Raw genomic sequence first — 19414 nt, 5'->3', positions numbered from 1 at the left:
GGCAGGAGAATCGCTTGAACCTGGGACGTGGAAGTTGTAGTGAGCCAGGATCGCACCACTGCACTCCAGCCTGACGACAGGGCGAGACTCCATCTCACGAACAAAACAGAACAAAACACTGGTGATCTTTAATGAAGCACAATTAGGCAACCACTACACTCCAAACAGATTTTTTTCCAATGGCCTACAAGACCTTATGTGATCTGTCTCCTCATTGCCCCCTCCAACCCATCTCTCTATACATATCTTCTTAGGCCTGTGCTAAAGTGGCACCCTTTCAGAGAACTTCCTTGACTTTCCTATATGAAACAGCAGTCTTTGCCACATGCCCTCTGCCACTCCCCTTACCCTGCTACTTTTCTTCAGCACTTGGCATTTTATTGTCTTCCTCCAGACACTCCCAGAATGTAAGCTTCATGAGGGCGGCTTTTTGTTCGACGGCATATCCTAAATGCCTAGAACCGGGATGTGTACAAGGTATTTCTTTTTCGTCTTTAGTTATTATTCATTCTTCAGTTAAAGTCCATTACCCCCAACAGAACTAGACTGTGAAGAGCCTTAAATGTCAAGCATTGAAGCACTTTACATAGAAGGAAGTAGAGCCATTAGAGTGGCCCTACAAAAGAAATGCTTTAGAAAGATTCCTTTGGAGCCAGGCGCGGTGGCTCATGCCAGTAATCCCAGAGCTTTGGGAAGCCGAGGCGGGTATATCACTTGAGGTCAGGAGTTCGAGACCAGCCTGGCCAACTTGGCAAAACTCTGTCTCTACTAAAATACAAAAATTAGCTGGGCATGGTAGCGGGCGCCTGTGACCCCAGCAACTCGGGAGGCTGAGGTAGGAGAATTGCTTGAACCTGGGAAGCAGAGGTTGCAGTGAGCTGGGATCGCACCACTACATTCTGGTCTGGGCGACAGAGCAAGACTCTATCTCAAAAAAATAAAAAAGATTCCTTTGGTAAGGTTTGTAAAATGTAGGGGAACCAGAAAGCAAAATGTTGGGGACCACTGCGGAGATAATAGTTACAGCAAAGGTCTCTGGAGTCAGGAGACTTGAGTTTGATCCTGGCTCCATAGTTTACTAGAGCTCCAAAACTCTGAATAAACTGTTAGTGTAAGAAGCTCTCTGCGCTCTCGCCTTATGCATAAAATGAAGGCAGAAATGATGCCTACCTCCTAGGGCATTTGCGAGGATATGTTAATCCTGTGGTTAATACAGTGCCTGAACATAAATTTTAGCATTGTAGGTAGAAAATAAAAGAAAAGAAACAAGCAAGTATGTGTTCATTTATTCAACTTAGTTTTACTGAGTGTCTGTAGATATCCCAGGTACTTTTTTCTAGGCACTGGGAATGCAGCTGTGAGCAAGTATAGGGTCCCTGCCTTCACTGTGTTTACATTCTAGCATGAAGTGACAAAAAATAGCCGTAATTTATCTGAACCTATCTGGTTCTTGAGTTTTAGCTGGTGAACAGCAAAAGTTGCGACAGCAGAGTCCTATCTCAGTCTCTCCAGGAGATACATGCTCTACAATGTCGGGCTATGAAGAGAGCTATAGAGAAAAATTAAGTAGGGCAAGGGGACACAGTGTGCTCATGCTATTTTAAATAGTGTTGTGACATTGGAGTAAGAAGGTGAGCGATGCTGGAGTTTATCTGGAATGATTCAAAATGGTGGTTTCAGAAAATGGAAATTCAGGGAGAGGAACGGATTTAAAGATAGTATGTTTGGGGTCTTAGAAATGATTTAGTTATGGCTCTAAAGGATGGATTAAAGCTGGGCATGGTGGCACACACCTGTAGTCCCAGCTACTCAGGAGGCTGAGGTGGAAGATCACTTAAGCCCAGGAGTTCAAGGCCAGCCTGAGCAAGATAGTGAGATTTCCATCTCTTAAATAACAAAAAACTAAAAATTAAAGAGAGAAAGAAAGAGAGACTAAAAGCTGACTGGAAAAAGCACCTTTGAAACTTTAGTTTACTTACATATAAACTTTAGTCTTTTCTGTCTTGGGGGTGGGGAATGGTTAAGATCTCCTAATGCAGGGAACTGCCTTCTGAGGCCTGTGTTAGAGGCTGAATTTTGCCCCTTCTAGAAAGATAGGTTGGAGTGCTATCCTCCAATAACTGGCATTGTGACACTATTTAGATACAGGGTGGGTCTTCACAGAGGTAATCAAGTTAAGATGAGGTTATCAGGATAAGCCCGAATCCAATATGACTAGTGTCCTTTTAAAAAGAGGAAATTTGGATGTAGAGAGACACACACATATAGAGGGAAGACGATGTGAAGAGACACAGGGAAAAGATGGCCATCTATAAGGCAAGAAAAAGGCCTGAAACAGATTCTCCCTCACAGCCCTCAGAAGGAATCAACCCTCTGACACCTTTTAGACTTCTAGCCTGTGAGACAATAAATTTCTGTTGTCCAGCCACCCAGTTTTTGGTACTTTGTTACAGAAGACTGAAGAAAATAATGTTTGTATACTTATTTCCCTTAAGAAATCCTAAGTCTCTTGAAGGAAAGGACTGTGTCCCAGTCATCTCTGTATCCCTTCTAGAGTTATCACACTTACTTAGATCTGATGCAAAGATTTAACGAGACGCTATTTTAAGTTCTAGCACCTACACACAATGGAACTCAATAAATGCTAAATTTCTCCCACTACCTTTTCCATATATATTTTTCCTGATTTTTTTCTTTTGCAAATTGACATAATCCTTTACATATCTAATTTTATCCAAACTTAACTTCTGAGACATACTCACAAGTAGTCCAAGTTTCTCAACTCAGAAATCTTAAGCTGGAACTAGGGTCTAACAATATCAAAATAAAAATTTGAGTGCCTATCAGGTGTTACATACAAATAAATATAATTCAACCCTGATCCTCAGGTGACTATACTCCAAACTCTACCATATATATACGCACATATATATAAATATACATGAAAATGAAACACCAACACATGAGCTAAAACTATTAGCTTGATACACTAATAGTATTAAGAAATGTCACATAGGCTTGGCACAGTGGCCCCATGTCTGTAATCCCAGCACTTTGGGAGACCAAGGCGGGAGGAATGCTTGAGCCCAGCCTGGGCCAGATGGCGAGACTCCATCTCTACAAAAAAAAAAAAAAAAAAAAAAAGATTAGGCAGTCTTGGTGGCATGTGCCTGTAGTCCCAGCTACTAAGGAAGCAGAGGCAGGAGGATCCCTTGAGCCCAGCAGTGTGATGCAGCTGTAAGCTATGATCATGCCACTGTACTCCAGAGCCTGGGTAACAAAGTGAGACCCTATTTCTAAAAAATAAAAAAAAAAAAAAAAAAAAAAAAAAAGTCACATAAAAGACAAAGATAAACCCATCTAAGGTAAAGAAGGAAGCATGAGAAAGAAAGCAGTCATCCAAAAACTTATTTCACCTCAGTACTGGGCTAGGCACTCAATGCAATATCATCCTTATAACCTTGCCATCTACAGATAAGGCAACTTGAACTGAAAGTCAAAAGAAACTGTCCATGTTCACCTAACAATGGTGTTGGAGGCAGGTTGAAATCCAGGACTGTGTAATTCAAAAGGAGAAGCTCTTTCTGATAAACAGCATATGAGCACATACTGTATTATCCTTCTACCTAGAAATATTAGCATGAATTACCTAATTTATCCCACTGCATTCTTCTTTCTAGTAAAAAAAAAAAAAATGCAAAATACAATTCCTGTTAAAGCTATTCTAAAAGGCATAAAAACTAGCAGAAGGGAGCTTGTCCTCAAGCTCATACGTAGATAGAAAAAACCTGGCATCTCTGATCAAATTGCTAAGTGGAGGCACATCAAAAAATGTTCATAAGCTTAAGAGTAGCACAATAATTAAAAGCAAAGTGGGCCAGGCATGGTGACTCACACCTGTAATCCTAGCACGTTGGGAGGCCAAGGTGGGAGAATCACTTGAGCCCAGGAGTTCAAGACCAGCCTGGGCAACACAGTGAGACCCTGTCTCTATTTTAAAAAAAAAAGCAAATTGAATAAACAGAAAGATATGGTTGCCTACAAGGTACATTGATAATCAGTTACAAAATAAGGCTTACCCTAATATTTCAGGAAACAAAAGTTCACAAGAGGCCGTGGTGGCTCACACCTGTAATCCCAGCACTTTGGGAGGCTGGGGCGGGCAGATTACCTGAGGTCAGGAGTTTGAAACCAGCCTGGCCAACCTGGTGAAACCCCACCTCTACTAAAAATACTACAATTAGCCAGGTGTGCTGGCACGTGCCTGTAATCCCAGCTACTTGGGAGGCTGAGGCACGAGAATCACTTGAACCTAGGAGACAGAGGTTGCAGTGAGCCGAGATTGTGCCATTGCACTCCAGCCTGGGTGACAGTGAGACTGTCTCAAAAAAAAAAAAAAAAAAAAAAAAAAAAAAATCACAAGACTATCCCCAAAAGGACTGTTGGCCTTGTTCAAAATGCCTAGGCCTCTATGATACTCAGATCATAAATTTTAGAATTTGAGTAAATTAAAAAAGGTTATCAACATGATTGACTACAAGTACTAAACTTCATACCATTGATGTTTTTGTTCACCAAACAAGAATTGGTGACAATTGTTATGTGGTAGTTAAAATATATATTAAAATTTCTGAAACTTCTTGATAGGCCATCCTAAAATACTCATCAATATTGTTCAAGGCATTTAAGCCACCAATAAATTACCCAATAGCAATGAATTACACACCTGGACTTTTGTCCAGGTTGGAGTACAATGGCACAATCATGGCACATTGCAGCCTTGACCTTCCAGGCTCAAGCAATCCCACTTCAGCTTTCCAAAGAGCTGGAAATATAAGTGTGCATCACAACACCCAGCTAATTTTTTTTTTTTTTTTTTTTTGAGACAGAGTCTCGCTCTGTCCCCCAGGCTGGAGTGCAGTGGCGAGATCTCGGCTCACTGCAAGCTCCCCCTCCCGGGTTCCAGCCATTCTCCTGCCTCAGCCTCCCGAGTAGCTGGGACTACAGGCGCCCGCCACCACGCCCGGCTAATTTTCTGCATTTTTAGTAGAGACGGGGTTTCACTGTGGTCTCGATCTCCTGACCTCGTGATCCGCCCACCCCGGCCTCCCGAAGTGCTGGGATTACAAGCGTGAGCCACTGCGCCCGGCTAATTTATTTTTTTTTAAGACAGGGTCCCACTGAATTGCCCAGGCTGGTCTTGAACTCCTAAGCTCAAGTGATCCTCCCACCTTGGCCTCCCAAAGTGGTGGGATTATAGGTATGAGCCAGCATGCCAAGCCATGATTTTTATTTATCTAGCTCCTGCCAACTGATTTTTGTGTTTAGTGGAAACATTTTACTACAGTTATCTGAAAATTAAGTGTATTCCAATTATTTTGTGGGCTTCTGATAACTTTCTGAAGTTATACCTTGTTAAATTAGTTGAAAAACTGGATACTATGGTCTTCACAGTTGATCTTTGTTGGTCTTTTTCAAATTTCCAAAGCTAATCCTCCACTACGAGGCCCACGGAACCATGGGGCTCTTCCACAACTGTGTTTAATACTATCACTCAGAGAGGGAACTTGCAACAGTAGGCCTATTAATGCCTACCTTTCACCATAAAGACTCTGAGGCAGAGATTACATACTACAGGCTGCAAGCTGAATCCTGCCTGTAAACAAAAGTATACAATGGTTTTTAAATAAAGTCATGGGCCGGGTGCAGTGGCTCACGCCTGTAATCCCCGCACTTTGGGAGGCCGAGGCGGGCAGATCACGAGGTCAGGAGTTCGAGACCAGCCTGGCCAATGTGGTAAAACCCCGTCTCTACTAAAAATACAAAAATTAGCTGGGCATGGTGGTGCGTGCCTGTAATCCCAGCTACTCAGGAGGCTGAGGCAGGAGAACTGCTTGAACCAGGACCTGGGAGGTGGAGGTTGTGGTGAGCCGAGATCACACCATTGCACTCTAGCCTGAGCAACAACAGTGAAACTCTGTCTCAAAAAAAAGAAAATAAAAAGTAAAATAAAAAAGTAAAAAAAAAAAAATAAAGTCGTGGGCTGGGCACTGTGGCTCACACCTGTAATTCTAGTAATTTGGGAGGCCAAAGTGGTGAGAGGATCCCTTGAGGCCAGGAGTTCAAGACCAGCCTGGTTAACACAGCAAGACCCCATCTCTACAAAAGAAAAGAAAAAAAAATTAAAAATTAAGGGGGCCTGGTGGTGTAGTCCTAGCTACTCCAGAGGCTGAGGCAGAGGGAATGCTTGAGCCCAGGAGTTTGAGGTTGCAGTGACCTATGATCACACCACTGTACTCCAGCCTAGGTGACTGAGACTTTATCTCAAATAAAAAACAAAAAACAGACAAACAAAAGTTGTGAACACTAAACAATCTGGAGAATCACATAAAAACAAAGTTCTAGCTTCTGTTGAAAAAGCTGAAGACGTGGTAATAGTGGACCCATCTTCTCACAGGGTAACAGGAGCTAAGAAACCTTTTCTTCTTTAGATATAAAGGAGGAGGCCCACTTCACACACTCTAATAAGCACAGAACCATTCCCTTTTGTCTTACTCATAGTATGCTTCATAAGCCATATTCTAAAAAAAAAAAAACCCAACATAATCACAAATTACATACAATATTTATTTTAAGCAATAAGCCTAGATGACCCAAATAATTCTGCAAGACTTGGACTTTTTAAAAAAGTCAAAGATGATGTAAAATGAAAGCAAAATGAAACACACGAATCTGAGAAATTAGGTGGTAGCATAATCCTACAGCAAGGAACTAGTCAATGCAACTATAAAATTCAGTCACTTGATTCTACATCCCCAGTGAAATATACTCTAAGAACAATAACAAAAATTGTTATCTTCTTTAGTAATCATATTGTTGGGGTAGTGCTGGAATTGTAATTCTAAGACTGCTGTGTATACATTGTAGGAAAAAGAAAATGAGCAATCATGGTGATGTTGAGAACTGGGATTTTCAGCGTAGGAGAAAGAAGAGTGAAATATAAAATCAAACAAAAATCCTTGGGTCCTATGATTCCATGTTTAAGTATAACATGAACTCATGATTTTTTTAAATGAAAAAACACAACTTACTTCCTAAGCTCTAGTCACAGAAAAGGCCTAGAAACAATGACTAACCAACTCACTAGTAATAAGCTCCTTAAGCACTCAGATTATGGTCTCCAAATACCATTTCCCACTTCTTGGCGATACAGCTATTTCCTAGCCCGGGGCAGAAAATGTACAAGATAAGCCTCTAGACATACTGTCACACCAGATTTAAAAAAGCAATCAAAGACATCTCAGGATGAGTAAAATGAACTCAGGAGCTACCATGAAAAAAAAACTCCAATTAGCCAAACAGTGGACAAGCAATAAAAATAACCACACATGATACAACATGCATGAATTTTATTATTATTTTTTTTTTGAGACAGAGTCTCACTCTGTCACCTGGGCTGGAGTTCAGTGGCATGATCTTGGCTCACTGCAACCTCCACCTCTCAGGTTCAAGTGATTCTCATGCCTCAGCCTCCTGAGTAGCTGGGATTACAGGAATGCACCATCATGCCCAGCTGGTTTTTGTACTTTTAGTAGAGACAGGGTTAGGCCATGTTGGCCAGGCTAGTGTTAAACTCCTGGCCTCAAACGATCTGCCAGCCTTGGCCTCCCAAAGTGCTGAGATTACAGATGTGAGCCATGAATGAATATTAAAAACATTATGCTAAGTAAAAGAAGCCAGTCACTAAAGATAACATATGTTATGATTCCATTTATATGAAATGTCCAGAACAGGAAAATCCATAGGCACAGAAAGTAGATTAGTGGCTGCCTAAGGTTGAAGGTGAGGCAGTGTTGGGAGTCAAGGGGGATGACTGCTAATAGGTCCAGGTTTCTTTTGGAGTTGACGAAAACAACCTAAATTTACACTGTAGTGATGTTTGTGCAACACTATGAACATACTAAAAACCACTGAATTGCACAGTTAAAATGAGTTTCAATTATACCTCCATAAAACTGTAGAAAAAAAAAACCCACTCTAATGGACTGAACCACAAATATGTTCAAATTTGTGAGTTATTATCAAATGTTTATTGGTCATTTTGGAGCATGCTAGGGATCTGTCAACTCTCTCTCTGGGTAACCAAAGTTATGAGATAAAGTTTCTCTTTATAGAAGTATTACAATTAATAAATTAAGGAATAGAATATTACCATTTTTGAAACCCTAAATAAATTAATGGATCTAAGCAAGGATCAATAGCCGCTAACACCAGAAAAAAAAAATTGATGCTTCCTGATGAAAGTTTACACCACCACCCATAGGTAGTTTGCCAAAAACGAATTTGCAAGGAAAAGAACCACAGAGAACCTACAGGGTAAAAGACTAGAGACTTTTCAAACAAAGGCAATGGAAAGACTTTGTGGATCCCGATCCAAAGAAAATTAGGAAAATTTGAACACACATTGAATACTTGACATTAAAGACTTGTTTAAAAAAATTTAGGGCAATTATACTACCGTAGCTATGCTTTAAAAAAATTAAGAGTCTATAATCTATAAAATGATGCCTGGGATTTGCTTTAAAATAAGATGGAGTGAGGCCAGGCGCGATGGCTCACGCCTGTAATCCCAGCACTTTGGGGGGCTGAGATGGGTGGATCACCTGAGGTCAGGAGTTCGAGACCAGCCTGACCAACATAGTGAAACTCCATTTCTACTAAAAACACAAAATTAGCTGAGCATGGTGGCACATGTCTGTAATCCCAGCTACTTGGGAGGCTGAGGCAGGAGAATCACTTGAACCCAGGAGGCAGGGGTTGCGGAGAGCCGAGATTGCATCATTGCACTCCAGCCTGGGCAATAAGAGCAAAACTCCGTCTCAAAAAAAAAAAATAAATAAAAAATAAGTAAGATGGAATGAACACATGAATAACAAGAAAGAGGAACAGCCTTGATATAGTTTGGCTCTGTGTCCCTACACAAATCTCATGTCAAATTGTAATCCCCACATATCAGCAGAGGGATGAGGTAGGAGGTCACTGGGTCATGGGGGTTGTTCCCCCACGCTGTTCTCCTGATAGTGAGTTCTCACGAGAGCTGATGGTTTTAAAGTGTGGCACTTCCTCGTTCTCGCAGACATTCCATCCTGCCACCTTGTGAAGAAGGTGCCTGCTTCCCCTTCACCTTCCACCATGATTGTAAGTTTCCTGAGCCCTCCTTGCCATGCTTCCTGTTAAGCCTGTGGAACTGTGAGTCAATTAAACCTCTTTCCTTTATACACCCAGTCTCAGGTAGCATTCTTTATAGCAGTGTGAAATGGACTAATATAGTAAATTGGTACCACAGAGAGCGGGGTACTGCTATAAAGATACTTGAAAATGTGGAAGCAACTTTGGAACTGGGTAGCGGGCAGAGGTTGGAACAGTTTGGAGGGCTCAGAAGAAAACAGTAAGATGTAGGAAAGTTTGGAGCTTCCTAGAGACTTGAATTATTTTGACCAAAATGCTGATAGTGAGGTGAACAACAAAGTCCAAGCTGAAGCAGTCTCAGATGGAGACAAAGAACTTACTGGGAACTGAAGTAAAGGTCACTCATGCTATGCTTTAGCAAAGAGACTGGCAGCATTCTGCCCCTGCCCTAGAGATCTGTGGAACTTTGAACTTGACAGAGATAATTTAGGGTATTTGGCAGAAGAAATTTCTAAGCAGCAAAGCATTCAAGACATGACCTGGGTTATTCTGAAAGCATTGTTTTATGCATTCAGGAAGAGATCATTTGAAATTGGGACTTATGTTTAAAAGCGAAGCAAAGAATAAAAGTTTGGGAAATGTGTAGCCTGACAATGGGATAGAAAAGAAAAAAACATTTTCTGGGGAGAAATTCAAGCTGGCTGCTAATCACCAAGACAATAGAGAAAATGTCGTCAGGGCATGTCAGAGATCTTGGCGACAGCCCCTCTCATCACAGACTCAGAGGCTTAGGAGGGAAAAGCTTACAGGGGCTAAGGTACAGCTTGGGCCATTGCTTCAGAGGGTTCAAGTCCCAAGCCTTGGCAGCTTCCATGTGGTGTTGGGCCTGCAGGTGCACAGAAGTCAAGAATTGAATCTCTGTCTAGATTTCAGAGGACATATGGAAATGCCTGGATGCCCAGGCAGAAGTCTGCTGCAGGGGTGGAGCCCTCATGGAGAACCTGTGCTAGGGCCATGCAAAGGGGAAATGTGGGGCTGGGGCCCCCACAGAGTCTGCACTGGGGCACTGCCTAGTGGAGCTGTGAGGAGCAGGCCACCGTTCTCCAGACCCCAGAAAGGTAGATCCACCAACAGCTTGCACCATGTAACTGGAAAAGCCACAGCACTCAATGCCAGTCCGTGAAGGAGCTGCCCAAGGCTATGGGATCCCACCCTTTGCATCGGCATGCCCTGGATGTGAGACACAGAGTCAAAGGAGATTATTTTGGAGCTTTAAAATTTAATAACTGCCCAGCTGAATTTCAGACTTTAATGGGGTCTGTAGCCCCTTTGTTTTGGACAATTTCTCCCATTTGGAATGGGAACATTTGCCCAATGCCTGTATCCCCACTGTATCTTGGAAGTAACTAACTTGCTTTTGATTTTATAGGCTTATAGGTGAAAGGGACTTGTCTCAGATGAGACTTTGGACTTGGGACTTTTGAGTTAATACTGGAATGGGTTAAGACTTGTGGGGATAGTCGGGAAGGCATGATTGTTTTGAAATGTGAGGACAAGAGATCTGGGAGGGGCCAAGAGTGAAATAATACAGTTTGGCTCTGTGTCCCCACCCAAATCTCATCTCAAATTGTAATACCCATATGTCAGGGGAGAGACCATGTGGGAGGTGATCAGATCATGGGGGTGGCTCCCCTCACACTGTTCTCGTGATAGTTCTCACGAGACCTGATGGTTTTGAAGTGTGGCACTTCCTTGCTGTTGCACACACTCCCTCCTGCCAACTTAAGAAGATGCCTGCTTCCCCTTTGCCTTTCACCATGATTCTAAGTTTCCTGAGGCCTCCCAGCCATGCTTCCTGTTAAGCCTGTGGAACTGTGAGTCAATTAAACCTATTTCCTTTATAATTACCCAGTCTCAGGTAATATTCTTTACAGCAGTGTGAGAACGGACTAATACAAGCCTCATTTCTTTTTTTTTTTTTTTAAGATGGAATTTCGCTCTTGTTGCTCAGGCTAGAGTGCAATGGCATGATCTTGGCTCACTGCAAACTCCACCTCCTGGGTTCAAGCGATTCTCCTGCCTCAGCCTCCCAAGTAGCTGGGATTACAGGTATGAGCCACCACGCCCGGCTAATTTTGTATTTTTAGTAGAGACGGGGTTTCACCATGTTGGTGAGGCTGGTCTTGAACTCCTGACCTCAGGTGATCCATCTGCCTCAGCCTCCCAAAGTGCTGGGATTACAGGAGTGAGCTGCCACGCCCAGCTTACAAGCCTCATTTCTGAGATGGAGAAAGTTTTAGTGATCTGAATGGAAGATCAAACCAACCACAACATTCTCTTTAGCCAAAACCCAATCCAGAGCAAGGCCCTAACTGTTCAATTTTATGAAGTTTGTGAGAGGTGAGGAAGCTGCAGAAGAAAAATTTGAAGGTAGCAGAGGTTGGTTCATGAAGTTTACAGAAAGAAGCCATCCCCATAACATAAAAGTGCAAGGTAAAGCAGTGAGTGCTGATGAAAAAGTTGCAGCAAGTTACCTAGATGCTAAGATAATTGATGAAGGTGGCTATACTGAACAGCAGATTTTAGGTGTAGACAAAAGAGCCTTCTATTGGAAGATGATGCCATCTAGGACTTTCACAGCTGGAGACAAGTCAATGACTGGCTTCAAAGCTTCAAAGGACAGGCTGACTCTCGTTAGCAGCTAACATATCTAGTGACTTTAAGTTGAGGCCAATACTAATTTACCATCCCAAAAATCTTAGGGCTCTTAAGAATTATGCTAAATCTACTCTGCCTGTGCTCTATAAATGGAACAACAAAGCCTAGATGACAGAACATCTGTTTACTGCATAGTTTACTGAATATTTTAAGGCCACTATTGAGACCTTCTGCTCAGAAAAATAGATTCCTTTGAAAATATTACTGCTCATTCGCAATGTACCTAGTCACCCAAGAGCTCTGATGGGGACGTACTAAGAGATTAATGTTGTTTCCACGCCTACTGACATAACATCTATTCTGCAGCCCACGGATCAAGGAGTCATTTCAACTTTCCAGTCTTATTATTTAAGAAATATATCTGATAAAGCAATAGCTACCATAGTGATTCCTCTGATGGGTCTGGGAAAAATCTATTGAAAACCTTCTGGAAAGGATTCACGATTCTATATGCTATTAAGAACAGTCATAGGGAGAGGTAAAAATATCAACATTAACAGAAGTTTGGAAGAGGTTGATTCCAACCCTCATGCATGACTGAAATGTTCAAGACTTCTGTGGAGGAAGTAACTACAGATGTGGTAGAAACAGCAAGAGAACGAGAATTAGACAAGGATCCTGAAGATGTGACTAAATTGCTCCAATCTCATGATAAAACTTGAACAGATGAGGAGCTGCTTCTTATGATGAGAAAGTGGTTACTTGGCCAGGTGTGGTGGCTCACGCCTGTAATCCCAGGACTTTGGGAGGCCAAGGTGGGAGGATGGCTTGAGCCCAGGAGTTCAAGACCAACATGGGCAACATAGTAAGACCCTGTCTCAAAATAACTAATTAGTTAATTAATTTTTTTTAAAAAGAAGTTTCTTTCTTTTCTAAGAACTAGGGTCTCACTATGTTGCCCAGGCTCGCCTTGAACTCCTGGGCTCAAGCGATCCTCCCACCTCGGCCTCCGAAGTAGATAGGATCACAGGTGCGTGCCACCACAACCAGCAGAAAGTGGTTTCTTGAGATGGAATCTACTATTGGTAAAGATGCTGTGAACATTGTTGAAATGACAAGGGACTTAGAATATAACATAAACTTAATTTATAAAACAGTAGCAGAGTTTGAAAGGACTGACTCCAATTTTGAAATAAGTTCCTCTGTGGGTTAAATACTATCAAACATCATCACATACTACAGAAAAATCTTTGTGAAAGGGAGGGTCAACAGATGCAGCAAACTTCATTGTTTAAGAAATTGCCACAGCCACTCCAACCTTGAGCAGCCACCAGATGAGTCAGCAGCCATCAATACTGAGGCAAGACCATAGCTGGGTGCAGTGGTTCACACTCTTAATCCCAACTACTCAGGAGGCTAAGGCAGGAGGATTGCTTGAGGCCAAGAGTTCAAGGCCAGCTTGAGGGCAACATAATGAGATTCCATCCCTTAAAAAAATAAAAAATGAGCTGGGCATGGTGGCATGTGCCTGTAATCCCAGCTACTTTGGAGACTGATGCAGGAGGAACACATGCACCCAGGAGTTTGACACTGCAGTGAGCTATGATAGCACCACTGCACTCCAGCCTGGGTAACAGTACCAGACCCCATCTCTCTTAAACAAAAATTATTATTGAGGCACGACCTTATACCAGCAAAAAGATTATGACTCACTGAGGGCTCAGATGATCCTTAACATTTTTTAGCAATAACGTATTTTTAAATTAAAGTCTGTACATTTTTAAAAGACATGACGCTACTGCAAAATTAACAGACTACAGTACAGTGCAAACGTAACTTTTATATGCATTGGGAAACAAAAAATTTGTGTGACTCGCTTTGAGGTGGTCTGGAACTGAACGTGAACCCATAGTATCTCCGAAGTATGCCTGTAATACTTTAGCCAATTTAAAAATATCCCCAAACTAGTAACAGTGATAGAGAGGATTTGGAGAGCATGAGCAAAATAGCTTACCTAAAGTGGGAAAAACCCCACAAAAACGTGCCAGTTATTCCACAAGGCCTAAATTGATTTTAGTTGATCATCTTTCTTCCTTCTTTTGGAGAGAGAGGTCTTGTTCTGTCACCTAGGCTGGAGTGCAGTGGCATAATCACAGCTCACTGTAGCCTCTACCTCCTGGGCTCAAGAGATCCTCTCACCTCAGTCTCCTGAGTAGCTGGGACTACAGGCACGTGCCACCACACCCAGCTAACTTTTGTGTTTTCAGAAGACAGGATCTCACCATGTTGCCCAGGCTAATCTCAAGTTCCTGAGCTCAAGGCCTTGGCCTCCCAAAGTGCTGGGATTACAGGCATAAGCCACTGTACCCAGCCTTCTTCACTTTTAGTAAGGGAATTCCTAAGCACCCACAGCCTTATTCACTTTGGCACTTCAACAAGTTGCTGGTTTCAAGTAATCTAAAGGAAAATGGTAATTTGTCAAGCCTGGGACGCACTGTAGTAGAAACACTAATGAAAACAAAACTTACTAACCAATGAAACTACAGAGGAAGAAGAGAACAAAATATTTTCTGACAAGAGGAGTTCTAGAAATTCAATTTTGCAAGTACATATTTATATTTAAGGGAGTCACACACAATTAAAAATGTAAATTTTAAAACAGATATAACAGTTGACCTCGAGGTAGGAGAATCACTTGAACTCGGGAGGTGGAGGTTGCAGTGAGCTGAGAATGCGCCACTGCACTCCAGCCTGGGTGACAGAGTGAGACCCTGTCTCAAAAAACAAAACAAAACAAAACAAAAACAGACATACACTGTTAAATTATAAAAGCTTATGACAAACAAAGGCTCACAGCTCTTGGTATAAACACTGAAAACAAATGTTCAGAGGGAGATACATGATTGTGCTGTTTCATAGACACAGGACAGTAGGTCATGAAAGGGCACCCAAACCCCCAAGCACGCAGAGGTCTCTCATTCAGAAGCCTCTTTCAACTCAGCTTCTACCTTACCTGTTGTAAGACACACCAAAAGGACTGTCACTTAGAAACACATGATTGGTAACCAGGGCTTTGGGTATGTCAGACCTGGGTTCAAATCCCAGCTTTGCAATTTTCTAGGGGAGTAATCTGACAAACCTCAATTCTCTTATCTGTAAAGTAAAATGGAGATCATCACCAACTAGTTAATGTTAGTAAATAAAAGCATAGCGTCCGCAAAAGTAAAATGAAGAATTGTCTAAATAAGAAAATTAAAAATCCCAAAGTCAAATACTCCAGCACAGTGAAAAGAACCCAAAGGAAATCCACTCTAACAAACACTGAGCTGGAAAGGGACCCTGAATTCCAAGTTTTGGTTCTTCTGTCACCAGCTTCAAGACCCTGGGTTTAAGATCTACAGTACCAGGCGACTGAAAATCCCTTCTGCCTGTGACACAACAGGACTAAATTACTAAGGATGCTATTTACTGTAACACTTCCAAAACTTTCTAAAATTTTCATTTAAACGCTTCGTTTTCATACCTTTAGGTCCTGATCAGTTTTCATTATGACTGAACTGCCAGTCAGGATATATGCATAAGACTGTTTCCTTAATTAACTCGTCTAAGGTCAGATTGCTAAAAAGTAGCAAAATCAGAATTCAAAACCGCATCTATCTCCAAAGACCAAACTCTATGGTATGGCATGCTTCTTCCTCAAATCTTCTTCCTGACTCACCTCCTGTAACTAGCAGCTTGCCTTTGCAAAATAAATGGAAGTCATCAGGAGTGCAGTCAGAAGTCATGGAACAGAGTCAAGTTACCTTAGCTGAGGCTTGAACTTCTAACACAGTACTCTAACCAACTTAATTAGACATTTCAGCTACTTAAAAGGAGGCTGGTATACAAACGAAAGAAAAGAAAGAAAGAAAGACAAAAAGGAAGAAAGAAAAAGGAAAAAAAAGGGCAGGATGCAGTGGCTCACGCCTGTAATCTCAGCACTTTGGGAGGCTGAGGCAGGCGGATTACCTGAGCTCAGGAGTTCGAGACCAGCCTGGGCAACATGGTGAAACCCTATCTCTACAAAAAAAAATACAAAAATTAACCAGGCGTAGTGGCACACGCCTGTAGTCCCAGCTACTTGGGGGGCTGAGGGAAGAGAATTGCTTGAACCTGGGAGGTGGAGGTTGCAGTGAGCCGAGATCACACCACTGCACTGCAGCCTGGGCGACAGGCTTTCTTTTTGCCTCAAAAAGAAAAAGAAAAAAAAAGGCAGGTAAATTCAAAAAGAAACAAAAAGAACTTATTAATTGGAAACAAAACCAAAAATAAAACACCTCTGAAATAACAATGGAGGCAGTTCATTCACGCATATTTTCAAGAGTCAAAGTTGTTCAAGATGAAATAATATTCAGTAAAATGACTGCTATGTTATCTATAATCCATACTTGCAAACAATTAACACAAATAACTCTAAGTTATCCATAGTAGTGAATGGAGTAACAGATATACATCTATCTGGCCTTAGAAATAAAGCACATGGTCTAAACAGATAATCGAAAGTAATAGATATCTGGTGCTTAAAGTATATGATCATCTATATACATTTACCCCTCAATTTATAGCTTGATTTGGGCTAATCTCAAATTAATTTCCAAGTGGTAAGAGAGATCTGGACAAATGGTCTGAGAGACCAGGATTTCTAAAAAATAGAGTAATATAATAAAAACTGCAACTTCCTTGTATCAATGGAAAAGAACATTTTAACACATTCTCATCAATTCCACAAAGAATAACTAAACTAGGCACAGAAAAGTAACATTTCAATTCCTACTGCACACTAGAACCAAGTTAGCACCTTGCTGTTTCTATTAAACAATCTAGGATTAAAAACTGATTTTGAATAATCCCATATATGGATAATCCAAAGCCAAACAGACACAGACAAACTCACATTTACAAGCCTTCGTCATCAAGCACTTACAAAATACATTTCATAAGATAGAATAGAAAATGGAGCAAGAGGTGAGGTCACCTACCACTTTAGTTCTACTGAAAGAGAGAAGTCATTATGTGCTCTCCCCAAACAGTAGGTAGCCTCCAAAAACAACACACACCCCTACACCCCCCTAATCTGGTATTGTCATTCAGTGGGGTGACCTAGGAAGGCCTTTGACATGTGTTGTATCAGCTCAGAGGGAATTAGACCGCATACAACGCCACAAAACATCAAATAAATGTAAAAGTATAAAGATAATACATCTAAAATTAAGAACTAGGCATAGAATCTCTCTGAATACAAAGTGTCTAAGAGCTGATTACCAAGACCCTTTGCAATTAAACGTTAGTACATGATGAAAGTTCTTAAGGCTTAGCCTCACTTGCTGCTAAGCCTGCTACCTGAGTTTCTACTAGGCTGTGACCAACTTTTGAACTTGCCACGATAGCACTAAACTACTGTTATGCATCCTACTGATAAAACTGGACATGTGGCGCTTAATACGCCAAACCAGAATCATCAATGTTTGTTAAAGAACTCTCCCGTTACTATTGTGATGCCCACTCCGGAAGATTATCTGCATCTGGTTGAGGTTTAGACAGAAGAGAAGCAGTTAACAGATACCGACTGCATACACAGCGGTCTGCCGGCACACTGCAAAAAAACCGATGCGCCTTGCAGGCTCAGGAAGTTGACTAACCCAGGGAAAAGCCCCATGCCCTCCTCTATGAAAGGGAGTGTGTGGTTGGTAGAACCCAAAGTAAACACGGAAAAATTCATTCAAGAATTTCCTTAAGGCCTACCGTGCAGACGTCGGAGGCAAGTTAAGACGTTGGGGAGCAGGTAAGAAAGAGAGACCAGAGTTCAGAAACAGACCGATAATGATCTACCAGCTCCGGTGGGGGGGTCCAAGCTAGGGGAGTTGGTGCCTCCTCTGTGGAGTTGGGGAGGAAAGGTACCGGGCCGGCTCTGGTCCTCCTCCGACAGCCCTTTCCAGCAGGCCCGGGGCTGCTAAGACCCAGGCCTGGCGTTCAGCAACAGCAGCTCTCTTCCACATGGTTGCTGGAGAGCGACCCTCCGAGCTGCCCCGAGGCCATGCGGCTGCGGCCACAGGGTGCCCAAACCCGGTGCACGTTCAAGACGTGAAACCAGAGCAGAGAAGGTGCCGGAGGAAAATCCAAAGAATAGGATGTTGGGGTACAAGACTCACTTCCTTTGGGCTTTGTCCTTCTTGGCCTTGGTCCTTTTCTTTCGGGCCTGGAGCGCAAGCACTGCAGGAGAGAGGGATGGATGAAGGGCGAATGTGGAGGAAAGGAGGCGACCAAGGTGAGGGTGGAGACCCAGCAGGGGCGCCAGGCCCGGCTGCGGGGCCTGCCTCCGGGGCGGCTGAGGGACGAGCGCGGAGGCTCCGGCGAGACGGCCGGCCGTGGGGCTGGCGGCCCACGGGGCGCAGAGCAGCGCCCGGGCGGGATGCGCCGGAGGGGTCTCAGGCCGGGTTAGGGAGCGGGCGGGTGGGGGTCTGCCTCGCCCGCCAAGGGCCGGTCCCTGGAGTGGCCCGAAGGCGCGAGCCGGCCTGGCGGGGAACAAGGGGCGGCGACGGCCGGCGCCAGAGGACGCCTGGGCTGAGGGGCGCGGACCCGCAGCCCAGAGGCAGGGGGTGTGGGGCGGCGCCACCTCAGTGGAGGGGCGCCGCACGCCCGGGAACCGAACCGCGGTAGTTAAGCGAAGCTCCCGGCGCTGACTCGGGCCTCGCCCCGGCGGCCGTTGCCCCTCGTGGCGGAGGCCGCTCCACCGCTCACCTTTCCGCTCCATGGTGAGACCGGTAACCGCCAGGCGCCTGCGCACTCGAGTGGCGGCGACTCCGGCTCCCGCCGCGGCCCAAAACCGAGCCCGCTCACACTCCGCCCCCCAGTCCCGCCCCACCCCCGCCCCACGGCGCCGCGCGCATGCGCGTTGGGCGCGGAGCCTACCACCTGCTCCCGAGGAGGGGGCGGCAAGGAGAGGGAGGGGGCGCAGCAGGGAGGAACGCCGGGGGGTGAACGTTGAAGGAGTGTTAGAGATCCAAGCTTGAAACCTGGCAAGGTTAGCTTTGTTCTATTTGCTTAGAAAAGGCGCATAGAGCGGCAGGGCTCCCTGCATGCTGCTGAGTCAGAGCTTCGGAGGCAACTGGGATCTGCCTCAGTTTCCTGGCCTGTAAAATGGATTAATCAGGCATGTCCCAGTTTCTCCTTCCCTGAGCTATTGTGAGCCCAGTTGAGATACTATTTAAAGAAAATGGAAAAAAATTACATGTGAGAAAGAAAAGGGAGTGGGAGCAACACAAAAAGACTGGAAGGAAAGAACCTGTGACCCTATTATCACTTGAAAAGTAAAAACTTCAAAAGTGAATTTTCTCTTGAAATTTCAAGTTTAAATGAAAGCTGTAAAGGAAAGAAGGAGAAATGAGAATAAAAACGTTTAATGTTTTCTTATTCTACCACCTTCAATACATGATAAAGTTGTCTTGTTTATAAGATTTTTTTTATTGCTTTTCTAAGTGCATTATCTCATTTGATGTTTATGGCAACTTAAAGGCAAAATAGTTATTTC

At 43.3% G+C, this 19414-nt stretch overlaps 1 protein-coding gene across 3 annotated transcripts in view; it reads right to left on the bottom strand.

The window, feature by feature from the left end:
• The window catches only part of SRPK1 (SRSF protein kinase 1), an 84306-nt gene extending 65560 nt beyond the window's left edge, over positions 1-18746 (bottom strand). For 2 of the 3 annotated variants that reach the window (XM_055262862.2, XM_055262863.2), the window contains exons 1-2: positions 18625-18746; positions 18036-18096 (exon numbers count right to left, since the gene is read on the bottom strand). In XM_055262862.2, the coding sequence (XP_055118837.1) occupies positions 18036-18096; positions 18625-18637 (74 nt within the window). In that variant the 5' untranslated portion in view covers positions 18638-18746. Of the gene's footprint in view, positions 1-18035 lie in introns of all 3 variants that reach the window. The other variant, XM_055262861.2, reaches the window with a different exon arrangement.
• Positions 18747-19414: the final 668 nt, after the last annotated feature.

Source organism: Symphalangus syndactylus, chromosome 23, assembly GCF_028878055.3.
Source record: "Symphalangus syndactylus isolate Jambi chromosome 23, NHGRI_mSymSyn1-v2.1_pri, whole genome shotgun sequence".
NCBI lineage: Eukaryota > Metazoa > Chordata > Mammalia > Primates > Hylobatidae > Symphalangus > Symphalangus syndactylus.
Note: the sequence above shows the minus strand (reverse complement) of the source record. Positions and strands in the feature narration are given on the sequence as shown.